This window comes from Pongo pygmaeus, chromosome 17 (genome assembly GCF_028885625.2).
Source record: "Pongo pygmaeus isolate AG05252 chromosome 17, NHGRI_mPonPyg2-v2.0_pri, whole genome shotgun sequence".
NCBI lineage: Eukaryota > Metazoa > Chordata > Mammalia > Primates > Hominidae > Pongo > Pongo pygmaeus.
In genome coordinates, this window is record NC_072390.2 from 41,365,544 (window position 1) to 41,391,438 (window position 25,895).

At 40.3% G+C, this 25,895-nt stretch overlaps 1 protein-coding gene across 4 annotated transcripts in view; it reads right to left on the reverse strand.

Moving 5' to 3' along the window:
• Positions 1-2,054: 2,054 nt before the first annotated feature.
• Positions 2,055-25,895, reverse strand: part of CHST9 (carbohydrate sulfotransferase 9) — a 272,296-nt gene continuing 248,455 nt past the window's right edge. For 3 of the 4 annotated variants that reach the window (XM_054461218.2, XM_054461221.2, XM_054461217.2), the window contains one exon: positions 2,055-10,633. In XM_054461218.2, coding sequence (XP_054317193.1) covers positions 9,545-10,633 — 1,089 coding nt within the window. In that variant the 3' untranslated portion in view covers positions 2,055-9,544. The remainder of the gene's footprint in view (positions 10,634-25,895) is intronic. The other variant, XM_054461220.2, reaches the window with a different exon arrangement.

Consider the following 25,895-nt stretch of genomic DNA (forward strand, 5'->3'; position numbering starts at 1 on the left):
AACCTACATAGAATCCTGCTTCCCAATCACTCATAGTGCTCAGGGCAGAGCATCTCATCTGAGCCAGGCAGAGACGACAAATGCCTCCCTGAGCTGAGTTTAGGGATTAGGAAGTGTTGGGGAGGTGAAGGGGGGTAGGTGGGTGCCCTAATAGAGGGAAAAGCTGAGTAGACCCAGGAGGAAGAAAACTATCCAATGTTAGGGTATTATGTCCATTCTAGGTTGTTGGAGATTAAGCCAGGAGGCAGAAATTGGCCAGAAATATGCCTGGAGAATTGGGATCATGCAGGATATAGAATGTATAGTGGGAAACAGAACTGGAATTGGATTTGCATTTTAAAGTGATTACAGGGGCAGCTGTATGGAGGATGGCACTGAGGGAAATGAGAGTGGGAGAGAAGTTCAAGATTATCGTAGAGTTGTAGACAGGAGAAGGTGAGAGTCTGAACTTAGATATTCGCAGAATGGATGGGAGGAGAGGAGAAGCTTGAGAAAAAGTCAGGCAGTGAAGTTAACGGGCTTTCTGAATTCTTTGGCTGTGAGGAGTCAGCTCAGGGAGAAATCGGGGTTGACTTCTAGGTTCCTAACTCAGGAGTTGGAGTAGATGGATGGTGTTGCCACCAAATAAGGAGAAAGCAGGTTAGGGGGTTAGGTGATGAGTTCAGCTTTGGTCATGTTGAGTTGGAAGCTCCAGTGAGACATCTAGATGAAGCAGTCCCACAAGAAATTGGGAATCTGAATCAAAGTTCATGATAGAAACATAGGCTAGAAAAAGATTTCAGAACCATCAGCCTAATGGTGGAGCTAAAGCAAGGGAAGTGGAAGAGAGCCCCCAAGCAAAGAGGGTAGAGCAAGCTGAATGTGGAATGATCATGCGAGGCAGGCAGCTCTTGGAGGGGGCACCCATGTGAAGGTACTTAAAGAGGAATAAAGGACACTTCAGGCCGTGTAATAGTGTGAGCAAAACAGGGGAAAAAGCAAGAGGTGTTTTCAGAGAATGTAGTGGTTCACTGTGGCTGGATAATAGTGGGTTTGATGCAAGTATCAGGTGATTAAGCTGGGAATGGGTTATAGTCTTGAGAGCTTGAGGCCAGGCAATGAGAATGAAATACTATTCAGCCTTAAAAAGAAAAAAAATTCTGGTACATGCTTCAATATGGATGAACCTTGAGGACATTATGCTAAGAGAAATACGCCAGTCACGAAAAGACACATGCTGTATGATTCCATTTATATGAGGTATTTTAAGTTATCAAATTCATAGAGACAAAAGGTAGAATGGTGGTTGCCAGAGCTGGGGGAGGGTAAAAAGTGGAGTTGTTTAATAGGTGCAGAGTATCCATTTTTCACAAGGAAGAAAGGTATGTGACGGGATAGTGGTGATGCTTGCACAACTACACTTAATGCTGCTGAACTGTACACTTAAAAAATGGTGGCCAGGCATGGTGGCTCACGTCTGTAATCCCAGCACTTGGGGAGGCTGAGGTGGACAGATCATAAGGTCAAGAGATCAAGACCGTCCTGGCCAATGTGGTGAAACCCCATCTCTACTAAAAATACAAAAATTAGCTGGGCGTGGTGGTGTGCACTTGTAGTCCTAGCTACTCGGGAGACTGAGACAGGAGAATCGCTTGAACCCAGGAGGTGGAGGTTGCAGTGAGCAGAGATGGTGCCACTGCACTGCAGTGTGGGCGACAAGAGTGAAACTCCATCTCAAAAAAAAAAAAATAGGTAAGATGGGGAGGGATAGGAAAATATTCATTAAAAGGATACTAAAAAATGGTAAGATGATAAAATTTTATGATGTGGATTTTGCCACAATTAAAAATATCAAAAGAAGAAAAAAAGCAAAGAGAAAAGAAGTAATTTTTAAATAAATAAATAAAAAATGCAGGACTTCTATTCAGAGGCTATTTCCAATAGTTCTGAGGAGAGCCAATGTGGCTAGAATGGGTAGGTAGCAGCAGAACTGTTAGTGGACCCATATGAAAGGGCTGTGTTTATATGTCAGAGTCAGTCAAATGTTGGCAATGTCATATGGTTCAACCTAATAGAAAGGCAAAAACAGACAAATCCTTTAATGAAGTTCAAGAAAATGTACATTATAACCATTTAAGTTAAATTACAAAATATTTCCTGAGGCACTTGCTCTCAAACTAATAACCCAAATAGCAAATATTTTCCGTTTTCAATCATCTTAGGTCAATTTGAAAACAGCTTTTTAGTTTTTATTGGAGAAACTCATACTGTCTTCACTTGTTCAATGTGAAGCTGAGTTGCCAAAATTGCCTTCAGTACACATTTGTCTTTTGTATTTCAAACAGAGAAAAGTTTCCATTTCCCCATTTCATTCTGAAAGCTTTCAAAAAGTTTGGGCAGTGCCCAGTGCTGTCCCCATCACTCACTTCATCATTTCAGCTCTAGTTCTTGCACTTGGCAGACTTGGGATGCCAAGTTTCTGCCTCAGTGCTGGTCAAAATCCCACAGAGGACTTTGGTACCAATACCCACTGACAATTCTCTGAGCTGAGAGTTGTTAACTTTTCAACACAGTGACAGAATGAAAAGAGCAAGTTTTATTATCACTTATAATCAACCAGGACTTAAAAAATTCACACACACACGAGGATCAGACTCTGCTGTCTATAAGAAGCACCCCAAGAGATTATTAAAAAGGAAATTTTCAGGTGGTTTTCATAGAGATTCCAATTCTGTATATCTTGGATGGGGTCTGGGAATCTGTTTTTAACAAAAATTGGGTTAATTCTGATACAGGTGGTCCACACACTATTTTTTCAGAAATTGATAAGTTAAATCAGGGCTTATTTTTTCCTAAGGATAATCGCAGTCAAACAAATAATATTGTTCTTTTAAATTGGTAGATACTCTAGCATTCTGAGTGCATTTTTATTTATTATATAGTACATCCAAAAACCATTTTTCTAAACTTTGGAAATATTTTCAGCAAATGAATGCATAAAATGAGATGCTGTGTATTTTACTAGAGTTTTCCTGGTATTTGAGGACAAAAGTCATAGTTATCCCTTCTCCTGTTTTCTCCAGCTGTCTAAGTATAGAAAGTGAGAGGAGGAGGAGGAGGAAGAAGTGGAGGAGGAGGAGGAGGAGGTCGTCAGAGCATTAAGAAGCAAAGAGAGTAGAATGTTACTGGAGGTGCTACAATCATCCAGATAATAGCAGGAAGTAGGGTGCAGAGGCATGTTATAAATCAGAAAGAAGAATCCTCAGAGAAGGCTGGGAAGCAGGTAATTTTCAGAGTTGAGGAAGTGGGTACACATGCAAAACAGAAGAGATTTTTGGATGAAGGTTATAGAATAGCAGTCTAGAGGCAGCAGTGGGAGCCATTTTCTGTCCCTAGATACTAGAGCTCCAAGAGCCTGGGAGAATGACTCATCTCTGCAGAAGGAGGTGGGAAGGAATGTCGTTGCCAGGGGACCCAGTGGCTATGACAGAAAGATGCCAAAAAAAGGTACTGGATTTCTCCCAACATCTTTGTCATTGGTCAAAAGAGACTTCCCCAAACAATGAAATACTGTTTGGAGATCCCACTGGATATAGGACCAAAGGGCAAGCAGCATTGTAAGCAAGGATATGGAAACCCAGAATGGGATAACCTCAGTACCTGCACAACACAAATAGGGTCAAGGAGAATGTTCAGGAGTTGATTTCCTTTGGAAGCTTGGTGGGGGAAGGAACACACATTTCAGAGCAGGACATGAAAAGTGAGATGCTTAGGGCCCAGGCAAGTAAGGTGAATGAGTGATGGCGGATTAGTGAAGAGTGTGAACAACTAGAGATCTCCAACCTCATCTAAAGGGACTGACCTTGCCTCTGTCCAACTGTTTTCAGGTGGGCATATAGAATGTAGGGCAACAAATCCCCTGTCATTAATGAGGCCCAATGTTGGCAGCTAATTCAGATGTTAAGTAAAATGCACTGTCAGCCAAACCAAACGTATCTGTAGCCAGATCTACGCCATGGGCTGCCAATGTATGGTCTCAGCTTTGGAGCCAGAGAGAAAGTTATTAAACCTCTTTGATACTCAGTTTTCTCATTCATGAAATGATAGGTGGAAAAATACTCGACTTTGATTTTTTTGAAAGCTACTTTTGGAATTGATTAGACTTACTCTTCATGTCATTAAATGAATGTATGTAAAGTATTTTTCCAGTGTCTGCTACTGAGTAGATCCTCAGTAAATGGCTCTTATATTGACCAGAATCATGCATTTTTTTCAACATTTTCTTCCCCAAACAATCAAGCAACTGCCTTTTCTTAGAAATGTAAAAGATTGCTGTGTCTGCAACTATCCTTCAGGTCAAGGGATGACTATTAGTGTAGAAAAGGTGTGTGGCTCAGCTCCCTTCCCTCAGCTGCCCTGCTCTAGCACCTTCCTTTCAGATCTTCTGGTCCTATAGATGCCTGAAGGTCACAGGTAGAAATATACAAATTCTACACTAAAAGAAGTTGTACAGGAACCTTTAAGCAACAGCATCAAAAGCATCTGTTAAAGTAACGCTTTCCACTGAGTGCTTTGCTAGACATGGTACAAAGTGAATTCAACAGACACAGTTCCTTTCCTCTTGGAAGACCTAAGACATTCCAATGACAACAACAGATATTTTATATTCATATAAAGTGAGATAAATAGCACATGAACAGATAAATTAATGAACCTCCCTGACAAAAAAAATTGAGGAAAGGAATGCCTGCATTTATTGGTAAGAGAATAATCTGATGCATGTTACACCAGGGGAAAACCATGCTGTCTTTTTCTGCCTATCAGGGAGCTCATAAAGAGATGAGATTTTGAAATTGAATAATCTCAAGAGATTCCTTGGTGAGTTAACAAGAAATGAATGTCCAGATATACAGAGAGGGGAGCATTCCAAATATAGTGTGAGACTTGAGGAGAGGTTTAGGGATGGAAAAAGATGACTGCTTAAATGGATTTAAATACTTTTGCCTGGAAGCATATGATCCTGGTGAAAAACTAAGATGTGACTGACTAGGAAATTCTGAGAATGAAATGATATGAGGCAATGTTCTGCTGAACTCCCCAGACCTGGCCTTCCTCACGTAATGTCCACATGCCTGGGAAATGTCTGCCATCTTCTAGCAAGAGCTTATTTATTTTCACCTGGTTTCATGGTGTTTTTCAGTTGGTTTAAGTCAACTTGCTTCTCTGTTCTTTTCTGCAGTCTTCCTGTGTAAGCTCAGGGTAATCTGACTACAAACTAGTACTAGGGATGGAGACTCAGGAAGAAGGGGACAATGCACAGTTGCTCTGTTTCTAGCAGGAGTGGTTCTCACTGTGTGTGACCAGCTTGCTGAACCGTGACCATCTGCAGTGGCTGTCAGGGGCGTATGTGGGGAAAGTTCACCTGAACTTTCTTCCTCCTATATTCTGCTTATCCTTGACCTCTCTTGTAGCTGTCTGGAATTTCTTGTCAAAGAAATGATAGTTTGTTTTCATAAGGCTAAATTTGTTCCAGGGACTATTTTTTCTTCTTAAAAACATTGTTTCCCATGATTAACTACGGATTAAAAAAAAGTTGTGGGGAGGAACCCTAATTTCTTCCAAAATCTTTGAACCTGTCAGTTTAACTCAGCAGGAATAAAGAAATAAGCTGATTTGAAATGTGATAACTAATTAGCTAAATACACACACACACACACACACACACCCATATTTGTATGGAAAAAATTTCAGGATTCCAATATATTGTTTTTGCCTCTACCTATCCTGAATAGAGGTAACAGAAAGCAAAAGTAAATATTTGTTTGTAATATTCTAAGCAAAGAGTTTGGTAGTGGTATTTGCTGCTTGGCTTCATCCTGGCTTCTGACCTACTTATCATCTGTGTCTCTTTAGGCAAGTTACTCAGCTATAGTCTGCTTTACTTTCCTTTATGATAGATGGAAAGGGAGAGGGCTACATAATAGTTCCTATGTTAGACTGGCTATAGAGATTAAATTAATGCATGTAAACTACTTGAAGAGTGCCTGACACCCAGTAAGTATTGAATAAATGTTAGCTAGGATCATGCATACGATTACTGTATAATGATCATGATTGAGATTGAGAAGGTATGAGCCTAAATGTAGGACTAAATTGAATTAGCCTTTGCCTAAGGTTCTCACGTAGTTGAGGTATAATTAAACGCCTTTGGCCAATCCTTTTTCAAGTATCAGAGCATCTTGGGAGGGTTAGCCCTGGGCAAAACGTCTGCTTCTTCACGCCCCATGAAGGCCTAGAGGCTGGGATGCCCTGAGAGGCCATATGAGAATGCACAGGAGGGAGACATTTACTGTAGTCCTAGCCTAATCCCAAGTTCTATTAATTCGGCAAGTGATCTTTTCAAAGGGCACCCTAATATTCAAAATTCTCTGCATCTTCTTATATATCCCTTCTGCTAAACACTATACATTTTAGGAGATAAGAATAATAATACATGAATAAAATGTAAAAGTATTTTTCCTCTTTCTAATTAAAAATGACATACAAGTAGTTCTTGAATTAGAACTACTAATTCCCTAACGATAATAATATTATTATTTTCTGCTAGAGAATGTTTTATAGACATCTAGCAAGTGGCCTCACAGTTCCATTGAATTAATGGGTATTTCCAAACGTTTGAGAAAATCCGAAAACTGGATGTCCTGTACATACGTTTCCACTGAAGTTTATGGCAGTTTCTGGGCACAATCACATCAATATTGCACATCTATAGATAGTTTACAGGTTACATAACTGCGGTTTTGGATTTAATTGCCAACTTGTTACCCTGATAGTAATTCCAGACAGGGGAATAACAGAGCGAAGGGGCCTGCCCATTGTGTTACTGCTGCCTATAAAAACAAATAGGATCCTTAGGGTTTAATTGGAGGACTTATAATTGCACCTTATGTTAAAATGGGAACTTTGGACATCTGGAAGATGAGTCTGGATTTGGTCACTTGCCTTTAGGAATTAAATTCATGAAATTGTGATGGTCCTAAAGAACAGTGGTGTTCCCACCTGGATTTATGCACAGGCAGAAATGACAAAGGTGAATGTGAGCTGGTCTGCAAAGCCAAATAAGTCAGGAGAGAAAAATGGAGTTGGGTTTTAAACTCACAAGTAATCCAGGATGATGACTGTCTTCTTTGGTCCTAACATGAAAATAAGCCATCTAAAATGAAGAGCAGGTACATAAAAAGTTTGTTCTTACTTGGCAAAAACATGCATGGCTTCTGGAACTCACAACTACACAGGGAGTCACTTGGCATCAGAGAGCCCATTTAGGAAAAGAATGACCCATGGTGACATGGGCTTGTTGGAAAGGGTCAGGAAAGGAACATATACAGCAAAAGGTACATAACAGCTTTCCGTAGAGAACACTGGGTATCATTTTCTTCTGCTCATCCCTCCTCTCCACCATCAAAGCCAAACATTTATATAGGTATGCATTCCACTCTGTCCAATGCACTACAAATGCCAATAAGAGAGATAGGACTGTTGTTTCCATTTTTTTCTTTCTAAAGCTGTGAAAAGTTCTTTGTTTGCTCCTTATATAGTTTTAGAAATACCTTTGAGGTAATTGCCTTTATTCTTTATAGCAGATTTCATATAAAGTAAGTTTTGTGTTGCTTAGGAATAAAATTTCAGGCTTCTCGAATATTTTCTATTTTCTCTCTCCATGAAAAGATAATTTCAATTTCCCTAAATTACTAAGAATCTACTCTACACGGTGTAGCAAAATTTTAAATTATGTAATTTAGATTACTCCAGAGTAAAACTTCTTAAAAACTGAGAGCACAGCTTAGGTGTATGGTCTAGAGGCAAGAGTTAATGGCATGGAAAAGTAGTAAAAGGTTGGATTAGAAGGTTTAATACTTATGATCTCTCAGCCCATTGCAGTTTACTCACTCCTTAGGAGACACAGATGGGACACGGCAGGTGTGTGTAAGGAGTGAAGCAATTCATGAATACTCAGCCATGAAATAGAAAATCAAAATGAAATAAGTATGACTGCAACTATCTTGGTCTATTAAAGTTCAAATATCAATACCTACTGTTCTTTGAAAGCCATTACTGAATATTTACTGATAAGAAAAAAATGATAGCTTAGGAAGAGGAAGATGTTCAGGAAAGCATTTAAGCAGGGTTTGAAAGACTTGTGATTTTCTTAACTCAGGGTAATAGTCGACCAATTAAAGTAGGTTTCCTATCCAAATGTTTCCCATCCAAAATGATCCCTTTTTTTTTCCCCCAAGGGATCTAATTTAGGATCCCTTGGAAAAAAATTCCAAAATGCATTACAACTATTCATAAGGGTGACACATGGACCTATTTTTCTAAGGACTTTGATTTAATATTTGAATGCAATGGTATCTGACTTTGTTAGTATAACATATTTAAACTTAACAAGAAAATACCTTAATTTACTTATGCATAAGCCTATTAAACACATTTCTAGGGGCTCTTTTTATGTTTATTCTCTAGAACATAACCTATCTTTGAAGTGGTATATTAGTTTTTAAAAAGTCATTGCTAAGCTGAATAATTAAACTGAAAACAAAAGCTATTCTTAGGGTGTATTCCACATATAAAGCTATGCACATGATGTTTTGATTCAAATAATGTACTTATAAAATTTTGTTATTGTTTGAGTTCCATATTCAGAATGGCAACTTTTGTTTTTGATGATTATTCCATCCTGAAACAATTTCCCCCCTGCCCAATTAAACCAGAATTAGGAGCACATTTATATCTGATGAGACTTAAGCTTCTCAACTGCCTGCTTCAGAAATGTAGACCTTTAGTGCTTGTGTTCATTTTGTCTCTTTGTGGAGGGCTCAAAAGAAAACAGAATCAATTCCCTTAAGTTTTTCTGGAAGAAGAAGGTTGCTTTTGTTGCTTTGATCTTAGCATGTTGTGCATTTTTTATTGGCTGCTGAATATAAAAAGCCACAGCCTCATCTGGTTTTTCTGCTATATTCTCATATTGTAAATCACATAATGCCTTCCAATCTAAAGTAAAATGCTTAAGTCCAAAATATCACTTCAAAATGGATTTATCATTATAGTTGATTGAAAGATTTCCAGGGTGGAAGAAAACAATTCAACAGTTTGATTAATATGCCACAGACTGCTAAAAATATATTCATGCATTTTAGACAATAAATTCCAGGATATAGACATACACTCATGCTATTTTAGATCCTTTTTTCCTACCATTGCAAGAAGCTGCTTTAGCTAATGCAACAGCTGGCTAGGTTATTGCTTCAACAATATAATTCATAATACAAAAGCAGCTCTTTTCCAAACATTTTAGGGCAACTCAAGTTGTTTACATCTCCTGTAGGTGATTTTCCTATAACTTTGTGCCAATTGGTGTCATACTATTTGGTAAAAATCTACATTAAATCAAGACGACTGCACTTAGTTAAATTTCTCTCATACAGAGAACTATAGAAAAATTACAGCTGATTAGAGCTCATCATCATTAAGTATATACAGGGTTTTAGAAAATGAATGCAAACTACAAAAATGGAGTATAATTAAACATTAAATAGTCCAAGTAATAAAAGTCATAGATTAATTGTCTCTCAGTTCTAGTCAGATCCTTTAAATACTGTCTCACAACTTGAGCATTGGTTCTTTCATCAGAAGAGTGCCTGTCCTTAAAGTTGGGAAATTTTAGCTCCTTTGGAGCACCGATCATCTGTAAAAAATAATTGGCATCTTCTTCCAAAGTTTCAAATTTCCCTACAAAATCATAGTTGATCAAACACGGATAGCAGAGTATGCTGACCTTTTCCCAGTGAATGTCCATTCCTACTGGACGGTGGGAATCCAGCAAGTAGTGGATAAACTCTTTGAACTTGACTCCAGATCCATTAATTAATGCTTCTTCACAGGCATTTGGTCGATATTTCTTGATAATTGCCTTTCCGAATACTGGATGGTAATAACTATTGGGGTGCTCAAATTTGTCCCTAAAGGCTGATACTAATCTTTCCATGGGATCACGAACAAACACAGCTTTGGTGTAAGTATTTAAGCGGGTATATATCCCTTTTAGGTCAAAGCTATCTAGCTTCTTCAAATGCTTCCCATAGTGGACAGCATTGTGGGAGATGTTGTATGCAGAGGAAGCCAATCCGTTTAGTACCATCAGAATTCTTTTCCAATTGGAACAGCCAGCCTTAGGTACCTCACAATATAAGATTTTGTGTTTATCTTCTACATAGATTCTGGATACCGTATGAAAAAGATGTGACTGATGATGACTCACCCCACCGTATTTCTTGCAAAACTCCTGAAGGAAAGACCTTCGTTTCTCTTGGGTCTCATCAGTTTTCTTCCATTTATTATCTTTGACTAAACTTTTGTTTAAAGGGTGAATGTCCACTGGCCAATTCATGTTGCTGAACTTGTTGAAAACAGTCTTAGCTCCTTGACGTTTTTCAACCCACTTCTCTGTTGGTGACCCTGTGGACTTACTTAAAGCTTGATCCCCTCCTTGTGAATGACTGGTCTTTGTTAGTAGCCTAGTAGATCTCTTAGAATTGAGTAGAAGATTTTCCTTTTTTTCTCTTACATCCTCAGGCATGTGAAACTTGGGGTTCTGTTAAAATAAAGAAGGAGAAATGTTGAAAGCACAGTCACGAGTGTGGGTATACTAGATAAGGAACTTAACGTATTTGTTTTAAAATAGTATCAGGGAGAACATATTTCATATAAGCTGCCAGAACAATTTAGCAAGGCATGCTGAATATCCACTTTGTAGTGAGCTTCTTCACAGAAAATATAGCAATAAGAAATGGCATCTACAGGATAGGGAGGAAAAAGCCCTGGATTTTTGTCCTGGCTTTGCCTGTAATGCAATAGAATGTAACTCAACCATTCTGAGCATCTATGACTTTTGGGATATTAATAAGTATGTCATCTTCAAGTACTGTTTTAGTTTGTGCACCTGAATGTAGATACAAAATGGAGATGTTTTGAGATTGAAACTTTTATTGTTTTTAGGGAGCACTCTGTAATGCACAGAATAGTTCAAAATCATAAATCACAACTTAAAATTTTGGCAAGGCTAATTATAAATCTCGATGACCACTTCTGTTTTCTAAGTGCTTGCAAAAATCATGTATTTTTTTTTCCTGGGAAAATGTTTTATTTTTCTAAAACATTTACCACAAAAATTTAAGAATTTATTATGATCGTAGTATACAATCTCATTCACATATGAGAACTTCCCTCTTTCCCAAGTGAAGAATGACTAAGGAATCCAGAAAAGTCTACTTGACGTCCTGCTCTATAAAATTGTATCAAGGTAGAGCAAAAATGTAGTTATCTTTTCAGTAGGATGAATGAGTCCATTTACCACATACTGTTTATCTTGCCACATCCTTCCTACAACTCTCACAGTAAAAGAAGACATGGAAGATGGGATATACAAGGTGGCATCCTCTGGTAGGGATGAAAATTTTAAGGACCTTGGCTTTTACTCTGGGTAAACTAGGGAACTTTTGTAGGGCTCTGGGTAGAAAAGTAACATGATCTCACTTAGACTTGAAAAGGATGGTGTGGAGAGGAATGGACTGGATATATACATATAGGGTTGTCAGCATGTTATTGGAAAAGTAAATGAATAAATTCTGTGCTGTGGACATAATGCATGGTGTCATCAGCCTAGAGGTGGAGGAAGTGGTGGGGAAAGTTTCCATGATTGCCTATATATATATATGACGCACATGATTGCATATATATATATATATATATATATATATATATATATAGAGTATATATATGTGTGTGTGTGTGTGTGTGTGTGTGTGTGTGTGTGTGTGTGTATACACAATTTTTAACCATTGTATCCCCAACAGTGTCTAGAATGGTCTACAGCCTATAATAATTTCTCTCAAGTATTTGTGGAATGAACAAGTGAACGAATGAATGGAATTAGGTCTTCAAGGATAATTAGTAATTTTCTAGCAAATTAAGCAATAGAACAGAGGAATGAAGCACTGTTCATGGAGCCACCTCCAGACATCATGGTCATTCCACTAGCTGAGGTTGAAGGGCACTGCTTTCTTTTTCTAGTGCAAGAGGACTGTGTAAATAACCCCCTGAATACCATATGCCAACGTGTATATCCCATCCCCGTGTATTAGTCTGTTCTCATGCTGCTAATAAAGACACACCCGAGACTGGGTAATTTATAAAGAAAAATATGTTTAATGAACTCACAGTTCCACATGGCTGGGGAGGCCTCATAATCACGGCAGAAGGTAAAGGAAGAGCAAAGGCCTGTCTTATGTGGTGGCAGGCAAGAGGGAGAGTGTGCAGGGGAACTGCCCTTTATAAAACCATCAAATCTTGTGAGACTTATTCACTATCACGGGGACAGCATGGGGAAAACCCACCCCCATGATTCAATTACCTCCCACCTGGTCCCTCCCATGACACGTGGGGATTATAGGAGCTACATTTCAAGATGAGATTTGGGTTGGGACACAGCCAAACCATATCACCCCCTAAAACGGCAACTCCAAATCTTCCATACCATTGGACCGTCTATTTGGAGTTTTAACTCTAAAACCGTTTGTCTGCTGTCTTCTCCAGAGACTGCCAGGATTACTTCAAAGCCCTTTATACTTCTTTACTCTGATCAGTGATTTGTAGTACATAAAGTTGTCACTGAAAATATAAAATTTGACTGTGGTTTGACAGACCATAGGGTTATGGGTGCACATGCATGGAAAGTACTTAGCACAGGCCAAATATAAAACTGCCATGATATTTGTATTATTACACTGCTATAAATAATAACCACTATTATTGTTGTTTTAGCAGCAGCAGCAGTAGTAGTTATAGTACTTTAATCCCAGGGACCTGGTGAATTTAAAGCCTCCCCATTTGTCCGTTATTATTCAGACTGTAATTTGTGTGTCCTTACATATGCCCTCACTAGGTCTCTTCTCTGCTTGACAATCAGAAACAAAAACAAAATCCACCTTCCCCTGTGGCCTCTGGACTTTCTGCTTTGTGGCCATCAAATTCCCCTTTAATCTCCAGGGATTTCTGGAATGTTTGTTTCCAAGACTCTCTGTAAATGAAACTTGGCTGACTCCCAACACTCTTGTGTCTCTTGCACTTTCTCAAGCAGATGAAACTTGACTTCCTTGAACTACTTGTCTCTCCAGCCAGAAGATAGGGAGTGATTTCCCTGCAGCCCACGGCTGCTTCCAGGACATCACCCAGCAAAGCCTCCTGCTTCTGTGAAATCAATGTGTTCTCCTTAAGTCTCCCTTTCCCCCTCCTCTTGTTGTCATCTACCTTTATCACTGATTTGTCCACTTTACGCACTCCAGCTTCTAACTCAGCTCCTGTCATTATGTTTAGTGACTCTGACATCCAATCAACTCTCAGTTCCTTGACCACTTTGTTTTAACAGAGGAGCTCTCCACTTCACATCAACCTTGGTCATTACCAGAGCCTTTACTATTCCCACCGTCTTTCTGACCACCCTTGTCTCACCTTCCACTTCAGTGTTATTTCCTGGTTTGCAATTCTTTGGCCACTTTTCACTGTTACCCAGGTCTTAACAGCCAGCACGACTGGCTCTTAATTCTTCAGCTCTCAGCTGGAAAGTCACCTCTGTAGAAAGGCTTTCCCTATTCACCCTGTCTAGGTTATTTCCCTCCCTTCCAAAATATTTCCTACAGAACCCAGCTTATTTTTCTCATAGCACTAATCACACTGAGAAATGATTTTATTTATTTCCTTCTCTGTTGTCTTTTTCACCCCACTCCACCTCAATTGCACTAGAATATAACTGCAGAGAGGTCTTATCTTTCTTGCTCTCTGTGGTACTAAGCACACTGCCTGGTGTGTAGAAGATGTTCAAGAACTAATTCTTGAATAAGTAAATGTGCTTATAATTTAATAGTGGTCTTCTAAACAACTGTTTCATGACCTTGTTGAAGAAAAACAACAATTGATCAAAAGGTCAAGTTAAACCTGAATAAACAATTGACCAATTCTTGTTAAGGTGATGCGAATCTGTGTTTAAATAAACCTTTGGCAAAAGAGAAAACAAATAAAATAAGCACATGGGAATCTGCTTGCAGTAAAGTAGATGTGGAGGCTTCATGTTTAACCTGCCTGCCAAATCAGATCAGTTCAAAGTCACTCAATGCTGTCTCCAAACCCGTCGAGGGCTTGCCAGTAATCCGGATTCCCAGGCTTTACTGCAGACATCCTGAATCAGAATGTCTGAGTGTAAGGCCCCTGACTTTAATTTCAACAAGATCCCCAGGTACGCCAGTGGCAGTCATAGCATTTGGGGACTACTGAACTAGAATATAAGAAATGAAAGTATAAAAAAAGGCACAAGCCTTGAAAAGTTCCTTTCATCCTATCTGGGGGAGAAAGACATCAAATGTAGTAGACTTGCATATTTCAGTAAGAAGAGAAATAATTTGGATGTAGAGTAGGAATGTCACATGGGCCCTCATGTAGACTAGATGCAATGTCTTTCTTGTTTATCCATTTCTCTTTGCTGGAAGTCTTTGATCTCCAAGTAACTTTCTAAAGACTGGTTTAGCTGGGGAGATAACCACATGAGGGAAAGATTCACCACTCAATATAAATTAGTGTCCTCCTGTTTCATTGAGTGCTAGTAAGTTTCCTCTAGTCTAACCAAATTGAGATATGAGAAAAGGGTTAATTCTCTAAAGTAATGGCACCAGCGACCCACAAGGGTGGCCACCAGACCTTCTCCTGGAACTCCTCATCTCAATGTCATTCACCTCATAAAACCTGTTATTCGGGTTTGATGACATCCCTCCCAACCCCCACCCAACTCCATTTTCTTCCAATCACAGCAAAGACTCCATGAGTAAGGGGTTTGCATTACTAAAATCATAGCTAATGACATTTTAAATGTAAAGCTCATACCAACAAAGTCCCATCATCATCATCATCATCATCATCATCATCTTCACAACAATAATAAAAGAGTAAAATCTTACATCTCCATTTTCCTTGGGACACTTTATTCTGATTGTCCCTAAGGCAAACACGTACAATAAAGCCAAAATTATCCTGTTGCCTTCAAGTGTGGCTCCCCCTGTGTTATTTTCCATTTTTGAAAAGGTCCTATTACTTTCCTGTCACCCACTCACAAAATCTGAGAGATGCTTTAACAATGGGAAAGTAAATTGGCTATTTTACATCTCATAATACTTCTTTTTTTGTATCTTTCTAAATTAATTACCCCCAATTGGATATTCATTATCCTCCTAATTAGTCTCCTTGCAATTATTACTAAATTATTCTTCCCCAAACATTTTCTTTTTTATTTCTTAATATTTTGAACTGGATCCTCTAGTATCAGTGAACATCCCCATTCCTTGCTGGCATTTGTAGCCTGGTGCTGCTGAGCCTCTTCTCCTTTTGTTTTTTTTGCTTCTCTCTTAACACATGCCCTGTCCTCCACTTGCTTTTATCTGGGCTCTTGGCAGCCCCCATTCATGGTCTCCTCCTTTCTTGGGACTTTCAAAATCTTCTAGTTTGATGTAAAAATCCTACTTTCTCCATGACAACCACCCAGGTCTCCAGTGAGTGATTCTACTCCCTTTGAAATGACTATAGCACTTAGTCTGTACTTCCTGTGAGGAAAGTAATTTTATTCCAGCTTCCACAGTTATTTGATTGTTTTGTTGGAAAAACTCTTTTAACTGCAGCTAAATCGTAAGCTATGGAGGAAAGCTATAGTTTTCCATAAATATCCTTAAAGAGTAGATATTGCAGAGTTAGCTGAAAGACATGTAACTACAGATTTAAAAAAATGAGTATCTAAAAAAATATGGAAAAATGTGTGGAATGTTCATTAAGTCTGCAATAAATTTGAAAGCCTAATTCTTGTTATTTTTATTTATTTATTTATTTTGAGAGAAGTCTTGGTCTGTTGCCCAGGCTGGAGTGCAATGTCATGATCTTGGCTTACTGCAGCCTCTGCCTCCTGGGTTCCAGCAATTCTTCTGCCTCAGCCTCCTGGGTAGCTGGGATTACAGGCGCATGCCACCACACCCAGCTAATTTTTGTATTTTTAGGAGAGATGGGGTTTCACCTTGTTGGCCAGGCTGGTCTCAAGCTCCTGACCTCAGGTGATCTGGCCGCCTCGGCCTCCCAAACTGCTGGGATTACAGGCATAAGCCACTGCGCCTGGCCAATTCTTGTTATTTTTAAGGGTTTCTGTGTCAAGCATATCTTCTCTGTGAATTCTTATCTGATTCTCAACGTTGATATGAATTACACTTTCTTTCTCCCCAACAAAGTTGTTGAGCACCTCCTATACATCAGGTGCTGTGCTGGATGCCAGAGATGGTGGGGTTTATAAGACAAGTGCGGACTTTATTCATATAGAGTTGGTATTCTCATAGGGAAAAGTATATTAAGCTAATAACCACACAATTAATTAATCTATTACCATAGTGGCAAAGGCTCCAGCAACATACTATTGGAAGCTGGGAGAGCAGAATTGGGGGTCCAGGATACAAAGAAAAGACTGGCCCAGTTTGAGTGTTAAGTCCTCTGTTTAGTGTGTTTTATTTTATTCTAGGTAGTTGTTAGGATTAATTGTTTAGGTAATGATCTCTCTATTTTAATTTCATTAAATTTCAGTGTGCGGTCTTATAAATCTATATAATCCCCACTAGCATCAAGGACACTATCTTGCATTAATAACATATGTTTGAATTTGATTGAAGGAAAGAATATCATTCCTGTACTGCTCCTTATTCAGGCAACAAATTCACATTGGTTTTCTACTGTTGATAAGTGTTGTACATTTGTAAGACCTTATATACTATTGTGGATCCTATGGAAGCTATAAAACTTGAGACTTTGATCATTCTTTCATCAGTGCACATATATTGAACTACTACTGTATGTTGTTTTAAGCATTATATAAATAAGGAGGAGATAGATAAAATTTGTGGCCCTTCAAGGAAACCAAAGTTTAATTGATCTGATGAAAATAAGCAGTTTATGAAAAAAATGTGATAATTGCTATAATAAAAGGACATGTCAGGTATTTGGAAAGCAAAGAAAAAAGTGCTTAATTTTTCTGGAGAGATTTTTGGGGGCAAATTTCACAAGGGAGGTGATGCCTGAGATGAGCCTGGGAAGATGACGGAGGAGATACCAGGTAGACAAGTCAGAGATGGCAAGGACTGTACATCCTGACATCGAATCCACTTGGGGGCCAGACTCAGATGACAGGGAGAGGCAGGAGGGGTTGGGTGTCATTCCAGGAGGGCCTGGGCCGATATAAGCAGTCAGACTTTACCACATGTATGATGGGGATTTTCAATAGGGTCATGACAAGATTCATGATTTAAAACAAACATTCTGGGTCAGTGGGGAGGTGTGCCTGGGGGCAGAGGGATCTTCTGGAAGATGATTATGATTGTCCATCAGGAATCCTTAGGAGAGGAACTAAGACAATGGGGTAAGAATGAAGAAAAATGGAGTTGAGACAAACTTAGGAAACTGCTCAGATTCAAAGCATAAGGGTGACAGAAGTGTAAAGAATGGCTCCCCATTTCCTCTCTGAGAGAAGAAATAGAAGTAGCAGTTTTTATGGGGGCCCTGGGGTGGGTGTGGGCATTCACTATCTTCAATTTCAGACCTCTTGAGTTTAAGGTGCCTTAGAGAGCTGGAGGTAGATAGCAGGACTGAAAAGCTGGGTATAGATTCTGGAGTTGTTGGCTGGTGGAGGTGCACCTGGATTCATGGGCCTTGAAGGCACTGCCCAGGGAGTAATTTATAATATTACTCTTAATAATATATCTTTTGTGATTTGCCTTGAATCTAGATAGAAATGCAGTTATATTTCTTTACACCATCAAGGAGACCTAATTGTCTCCAGTCATTGATAAGATAAATGATGGGAGACGGTGGGGTGCTCAAAAGTCAGTCTTTTCTGGAGACACAGATCAGTGTGTCTCTCCTGGGTCCCTCTGTACCACAGCTACTCCTCTTAAATCTTGATTCAAGGGCTTCAGAAGCTGATGGCATAGTTATGAGAGGGGTGAAGACCGTGACTGCATTTCCAACAGACCCTGAGGACAATTGGGAAGAATGTGAGTACGGAGTCCTAATATCCAGTGCCATCTGCCCCATCTCACTCTCCATCCTCACCCTTTGCCCTTCCACCTTCAGTTATTCATTAAACACGTGTTTTCTGAGCACAAACTGTGCTCCAGGCACTGGGCTGCGTGTTGGTGGTATAGCTAGCAAGACAGACTTGGTCCCTGATCTTATGGGGCATCCTTGGGGTCAGGGTGGGGTAGGGAGATATAAATAAGAAAACCAAGAATTATACTTATGGGAGGTAATGAGATAGAGAAAAAACTTGGTGCATGGAAGTGCAAGAAAAAATTTGGCGCAGGAAAGCATGAAAGAGGAATCCTGGCTCGCAGGTGAGGGAGGGTGTCTGGGAGAAACTCTGAGCCAGGCAGAATCATTTCCATTTCCTGTCTCTGTGACTTATTTCCTCTCTCTTGAATATTCTTCTCCACTTTGTTTGCCTAGTTAATAGACTAGGGCATGGAGCAAGCTGGTTTAATCACTGCATCAAACAGAAGAGTAGATACAGATAAGCTCATTTTACAGAACCTGAGCTCATTTAAGAACAGAACTCATCTAAGAACCTGAGCTCAGAGAATTTAAATAATGTGCCAAGTTAACACAGCTATTGCTGGAGCTGGTGTCTCAAATCTCTGTCTTAGTCATGTCTTGCTTTTTTCCGCTGCATCATATATCAAGCTATCTATTTCTTGTTTAATGTCCATTAAATGAACTGATGTCAGGAAAGCACCAGGCATATGCCTGTTACAAGAGAGTATGGTGGTTAAGAACATGGATTTTTGAGTCAGACAGAACTGGTTATGTGTCCTCTTCTGTCGTTTTCTCTCTGGGTGACCTCGGTTATCTTATTTTGTTTTTCTGAGCTTCAGTTTCCTTATCTGGAAAATGAAGATAATAACAGCGTCTACCTTGTTGGATTATAGGAAATGCCTGTAGAGATTCCTTAATGTAAATATGTTCTCCATAAGTATTAGATGTTTTTATTGATTTAGGTGCTGAATATTTTTGAGCAATTTCTATATGATAAGCAGTTTTTAGGTAAGTATTTGTTTTTTATTCGGCTTTTTTCATCTCTTTCTCCTCTTCCTTCTCTCTCACAACATGTAGCAAAGTTAAATGTTTAATGGCAATAAAAATGAGTGAGAAAAAAACAGAAGGATAAGACAATTGAGAGACAGAAATGGGAAAGAGAAAAGATAAACTTAAGTGGAGGCAAAGGCAAAGAAAGAAAACAGAAGAAAAGAAATCAGAATTATGGGTGACAGGGAGGAACAGTGAACACTTGAAGAGAGTGGGTAAAAAGAGAAACTACTGAATTACAGTCTTCTCCAAGCTATGAGCTTTAAAATATTTAAACTGCTTCAACACAAAACAGCTGTTTCTGTTGTGAGGCTATTCAAGTTGATCCAAAAAGCTAATTTCTATGGTTCTCTTGGATTCAAGGATTGAAACTATGATTTTATTTGCCAGTTCTTTCAATTTTTGGATTTAATTTCTATTTTTTTTCTGCTTGAAGCCAAACAAGCTTAAAATATGAGGACTGAGGACGTAATATAATGTGAATGTCAAGGAGAAGTTTCTATTGGAAATAGTGCTCTGGTTTGACAAGACCATCAGAAGCTGAAAACTGACATAACCTTAATGTAAATAAGTAGATAAGGCTACTCCCCAAGGGGTTCAATATGCTTTTATAGATTTATCATTCTATCTTCCTTCCAAGTTTTGTAGGAAAAATGAGATGATTCTTTTGTTTGCAAATTTACAGATAAATAAATCAAGATAGACTTGTGTAATAACTTGCCCAAGGTCACTCTATAAAATGAATGCAGAAGTCAGGAATGTAGTCCAGTTCTCTAATTCTAACCCAGTAAACATTAGTTAGCAGAATATCTTGTTTTTTTAAAGAAACTCAAAACCTTAATGAGGAGCTGCAACTTGATAAATGAAATACATTCAAAATGTTTGGCCCTCACTATTTTATTTCTTAGGTTTGTGTCTGTACATATTAAATGTGGATGGGAATAGCAAAACCCAATAAATTATATTTGGCAGGAAAGAAGTAGAATAAGTTGGTGTTTTCACTATTAGGATTTAAACATTTCATTGGATTTTAGATATCTAATAGATTTGGGATATGGCTCTTTAATATTTCCATGTATTTAGTTGTCTGAAATTAGTATTGGTCAGCCAGCCTCCCCTCCCCTTGCATTTCAGGTTAATGCCAACAATAATGTGTGTGTCCAAGAGGGTTATGGAGGAGCAATGGAGGGGTGCACCCTGACTCTGACACCTTGTTCTAAAGTATACAGTTGCTAGACAGAGTTCTTCTTGTTCTCTGGAATGTGGTGAAGAGGAAGGAACCAGCTGTCTTGGGTTGCAATTTCAAAATGTCAAGTTTTCTTTTTATGTGTGTGTGGTATGGCCATGGATTGGCAAGAAAAAGATTTTCACAGGTGAGGGGGTGGCCTGCCCCTCCACACCTGTGGGCGTTTCTCATCGGGTGGGACGAGAGACTGAGAAAAGAAAGAGATACAGAGACAAAGTATAGAGAAAGAAAAGTGGGCCCAGGGTACTGGCACTCAGCATATGGTCTCTGAGTTCCCTCAGTATTTATTGATCATTATCTTTACCATCTCTGAGAGGGGGATGTGGCAAGACAATAGGGTAATAGTGGGGAGAGAGTCAGCAGGAAAACATGTGAACAAATGTCTCTGTATCATAAACAAGGTAAAGAAAAAAGTGCTGTGCTTTGATGTGCACATACATAAACATCTCAATGCATTAAAGAGCAGTATTGCCACCAGCCTGTCTCACCTCCAGCCCTAAGGTGGTTTTCTCCTCTCTCAGTAGATGGAATATACTGTGGGGTTTTACACCGAGACATTCCATTGCCCAGGGATGAGCAGGAGACAGATGCCTTCCTCTTATCTCATCTGCAAAGAGGCCTTCCTCTTTTACTAATCCTCCTCAGCACAGACCCTTTACGGGTGTCAGGCTGGGGGATGGTCAGGTCTTTCCCTTCCCACGAGGCCATATTTCAGTATTTCAGACTATCACATGGGGAGAAACCTTGGACAATACCTGGCTTTCCTAGGCAGAGGTCCCTGTGGCCTTCCGTGGTGTTTTGTTTCCCTGGGTACTTGAGATTAGGGAGTAGTGATGACTTTTAACAATCACGCTGCCTTCAAGCATTTGTTTAACAAAGCACATCCTGCGTAGCCCTAAATCCATTAAACCTTGAGTCGACACAGCACATGTTTCTGCGAGCACAGGGTTGGGGGTAGGGTTACAGATTAACAGCATCTCAAGGCAGAAGAATTATTCTTAGTACAGAACAAAATGGAGTCTCTTATGTCTACTTCTTTCTACATAGACACAGTAACAGTCTGATCTCTCTTTCTTTTCCCCACATACAGGCAAGGGGGATGAGTCCATAAGATGACACTGGAATAGGGGATTGGCTTGGGTGCACCAGGGGGCCAGAGACATGGGTCATCCCTGGAGATGGGAGTTGGGATGCTCCCCTGGGATGAAGACTGGAAGTGCAAGAGAGAAGAAAGTTGTTGTGAGGTCAGGAGCATGGTGGCTGGATAGGTCTTCAAAGTATGAAGAGCAGTAGCTTTTGTGTCAGATCGCCCAGGTCTTCCACCTATTAACTGGGTGATTTTAGGAAAATGTCATTATTCATGGCTCCCTAGAATCAGACCTTAAGTCAAGGGGTTGAGAGCAAGTTATTAATTTAGTGTTGATTCCAGGAAACACTGGCAGGAGAGTAGGGAACTGAGAAAGGAAAGGCACAGAATATAGGGTGGATTATTGAGCAAGTTAGCACAGTGGGAATAGGAGCTGAATTCTACTGAGGAGCCCTCAGAGCAAATGTAGAGCGTATCTCCCCAGAGTTATTCCACACAATCCTATCAGCTGTGGTTGAAGGTTTCTTCAGGGAGAGTTCTGGCAATTCCGCTCTACAGGCGGACAGGGTGGACTCACTCAGGCAGAGTCACAGGTGTGGGTAGTTAGTTGGAAGTCCGGCTAGAGTGCAAGAGAATGTTAAGAGATGGATAAACATGGGAAGGCACAGCTAGCACTCTTACAGAGAGTCCATTAACATTCCTGAGTCTGTTTTCTCATTTTTAAAGTGGGAATTCCAACAACTATTTTGGAAACGTTGAAATGTAAGTGAAGGCATTGGCTGGGATCCAGGACCCCAAACACTCTGTCTTACCATAGTAAGAGATCCCAATTCTGTCTTCCTATACTCACTCTTCCTTTGGAAGTGTCCATGGTGTATGTTTGTGTCTATGCACACAAACGAGGCTGAGAAAAGGAACACCCTACAACTAGATGGAACCCTAATCCTAGTCTTCAGCTAAGACTATATAGATTTGTGGGAGTTCTGTTGCTCAGAGAAGGCAATCCTAACTTTGGGCAGGAGGCCTCTTTGGACCCTTTAACCAAGAGCCATGCTAAAATATCAGCCCTCTGATTCTCAAACTCTGATACTGGGGAAAGATAAGTCTTTTTGAGAATTAACTAGATAAATGCAGTTATAAAGTACCTAGTACAGTACCTGACATATAGTGTCTGCCATATAGTAGGTTTCTCCAAAATGTGAATGCATCCTGTCTCTATGCCTTTCTTCTCTGATTTTCCTTAAATACTGGGCATATCATCTATAACGCTGCTTTCCCAACTTCAGATTAAGATGACCATGGGAACATTCCCTGTGTGCATAAGCAGTGACAGAGTTGGATTGCTAATTCAATTAATAGTATCCGTAGGCCAGTGGGCAACCAATGAGGGGAACTTGAGCAAGAGACACTGTCCAAGTGGGTAGAGAGTAACTAGCTAAATCAATGTGTCCATTTCCCTTTTGGGCTGTAGACTGGAAAATATGGAGAGTGGCCAGTTATTACGGGGTAGGAGGAGAGAGAGAGAGAGAGAGATGAAGAGAGAAGAGGAGGCACAAAAGTAGCAGAATAGGAATCTGAGAGGGCATCTGAGTCAAGATAAGGTGAAGCTGGGGGCTATGACATAAGTGACAGTCCTTTTCCAGGAAGCAGCCTATTCCTGCCCCCAACCCTGCCCAGCATGCCAATGCCTTCTAGTCCAAAGCCACTTGAGTCCTGGGAGCAGCATTGCCATGTGCGAGAGTAGTAGGGGCACTGGCAGGAATGCACTCCATTCGTCTCACTGGATTAAGCATCTACTGGTCCCAGATCAGATTGGCCTGTGTCAGCACCTTTGAGTGAAACACACGCCCCTCTGGCTTATGTCACTTGCATATTTGACAACTCAGCTATACTTAAGGCAGCTCCCCAAAGCCTGGTCTAACCCTCACTGGAGAGCAGGCAGCTCACACTCTGGCGCTACCACGTGTTACCTGGGCCCTGAGTTAGGAAGAGAGATTGCCTGTGGTATCAGATCATGCCATGGGGATTCTGAGTCCATGCTGAGTGGGGTTTCTTTTCAGGATTTCATTCTGAGAAAGAATGCAAAGGAAGAATATAGAATTACACTAGCAGCAAAGCAGAAGGACAGAAGGGAAGACAGGAGTCAAGTGGGTTGTCATATGAGGTCAGAGTGAATAGAGCACTAACGAAACTAAGCGAGCATCAAATGGATATTTGCAAGGTCTATGTATGCATGAATTCAGATACATTTTATCAACTTTATTTTTAGAATATTATTTCATTAACTCTAAGTTTTGCAGCTTTTTGGGGTTTCCAAAATGGGTCACCTCTCCTAAAAACAGTTGTACTTGATTCAAGATGCCAATTAAATGGGTACTGGAGGCAGCCGTGGCCATGGCCTCTCCTTTTGTTCTCTTTCTTTGTGAGGGCAGGTATAAGTTGCACTGATCCTGACCTTTTGGCCTGAGGATGGAAGTCTTCAGTATCTGTACAACTTTACTCCCAAGAGCTGGTGTAGAATGAGTTCCTCTGGCCATGGGAGGATCGCAGAGGGGCGCCTGCCACCTCAGTAAGTGCAATGTGCAGTTGGCAGAGGGGAGGGAGCTGGGGGCACGCCAACCCTTTCTGTTACTTCCTGTAGGCATAGCCCAAGTCTCAGGAAGCAGAATATACACAGGGTGGGGTGGGGTGGGGGAGGTGAGGGGAGCTGTTTCTTCCCCCACCTGTTACCTACTAGTCCAAAGCCACTTGAGCCATGGGAACAGCAATGCTAACCACAACAGCTGCAGGGACCTGGAAGGGGACTGGTGATGACATCCAACTGCAGTGCTCTTCTGCATTGAGATGTTGATGGACAGGAGTCTACCTAGTCTTCTCTAGAGACACACATATCATAAAGCAGGCAAGTATAATTCTCTAAACATTCCTTAGATGCTGTATGATCACCCCCTTCCCTCACTACAATTCTGTAATCTGCACCCTGGGAGGAACAAACACGTCTTATTGCACCTTGCCCAGAAATAGTATCACAGCTTATTAACTCCATCTACTCCCCACACAAGGGATAACGACTGTCCACAGAAGGGGTAAGGAAGTCTCAAGCGCCACACAGGGAATTTTCCTAGGGCCTTCCATCATTTTAGGCCACTAGTAACTCACCTATAGCCAGTACTGTAGCAAGTTGAAAGTGTATGGATTTGGGTACCATTCATCTGTAAAAAGCAAAGCAAAGACTTGCACTTCTGGATTAATTCACAGACCTGTGGGAAGACCCTCTTGTCTCACCTGTGACTCCTGACCATATTTTGAGATCCCCAACTCCCTGGAGCCTGCTTCGTCCTGAGCAAAGAGGGTTGTCTTTATTTCAATTGGCAAGGAAAATCCATTTGTTTGTCTCCATGCCTGCCAGGGCTCCACTCTCCTTCAGTTACAGGAGACCTCCTGAAGCAAGGCTGGAGGGAGAGGCTGTGTGGTAAGAGTGAGTTTTGAATGAGTATGGACTGAGGGCTTCACATGCACCAGATGCTGCATAAAATAATTGAATTTAATCCTCACTCCAGCTCTGACAGGTGGTTGAGATCATATTTTTATTAAACTTACTCAGCATTTTATAATGGGCAATTAATAGCTGGAGCTGGGATTAAAATCCAGTCTTGTCCAGCTCCAAAATGGTATGTCTCTCATTACCTAACCCATGCTTTCCTCTCAGTGACATCACATCTGTAACTATAGGAGTGTTTCCTTGCTATCAGATCCAGGTGAATACAGTCCTTTGTACTGAGTTACCTTGAGGTAGCCAAATGTGCCGGAGTCAACTCTAGTTAGAATGAACGAGGACATCACCCCACCTTTGGTTGCTTCAGTTCTCCAATTTAAAACAATATATGTTGGGTACCAAGAACTGATGCTCTACTGAACAATCCCAAATACTTGGAATGACCAAAGTACTAGGCTCTTGCTCCTGGAAAACAATGATATAAGTCAGCACTGCCTGGACTTTGGGTCTCTCCTCAGGTAGCATAAACCACACAGGGATTGTGATCATCTGCTCAGCTTTTATGCCAGCCTTGCAACAAATCTCCTTATCTTCATGGGATCTTTATCTTCACTTCTGCCTCCACACTACTCTTAGAAACACATATACTGAGACTTGGTGGTTATGGAGTAATAATATCTTCACTCCATCAATGTTGGTTTTTTTCAAGAAAATTTATTTTAAATCTTGGCACTTCCACAGCTGCAAATCTGGGAGAACAAGCCAGCACTTGTGGAGCTGTGTGTGTTAGCTGGATCAGGGGTGAAAGGGGGCAAGCT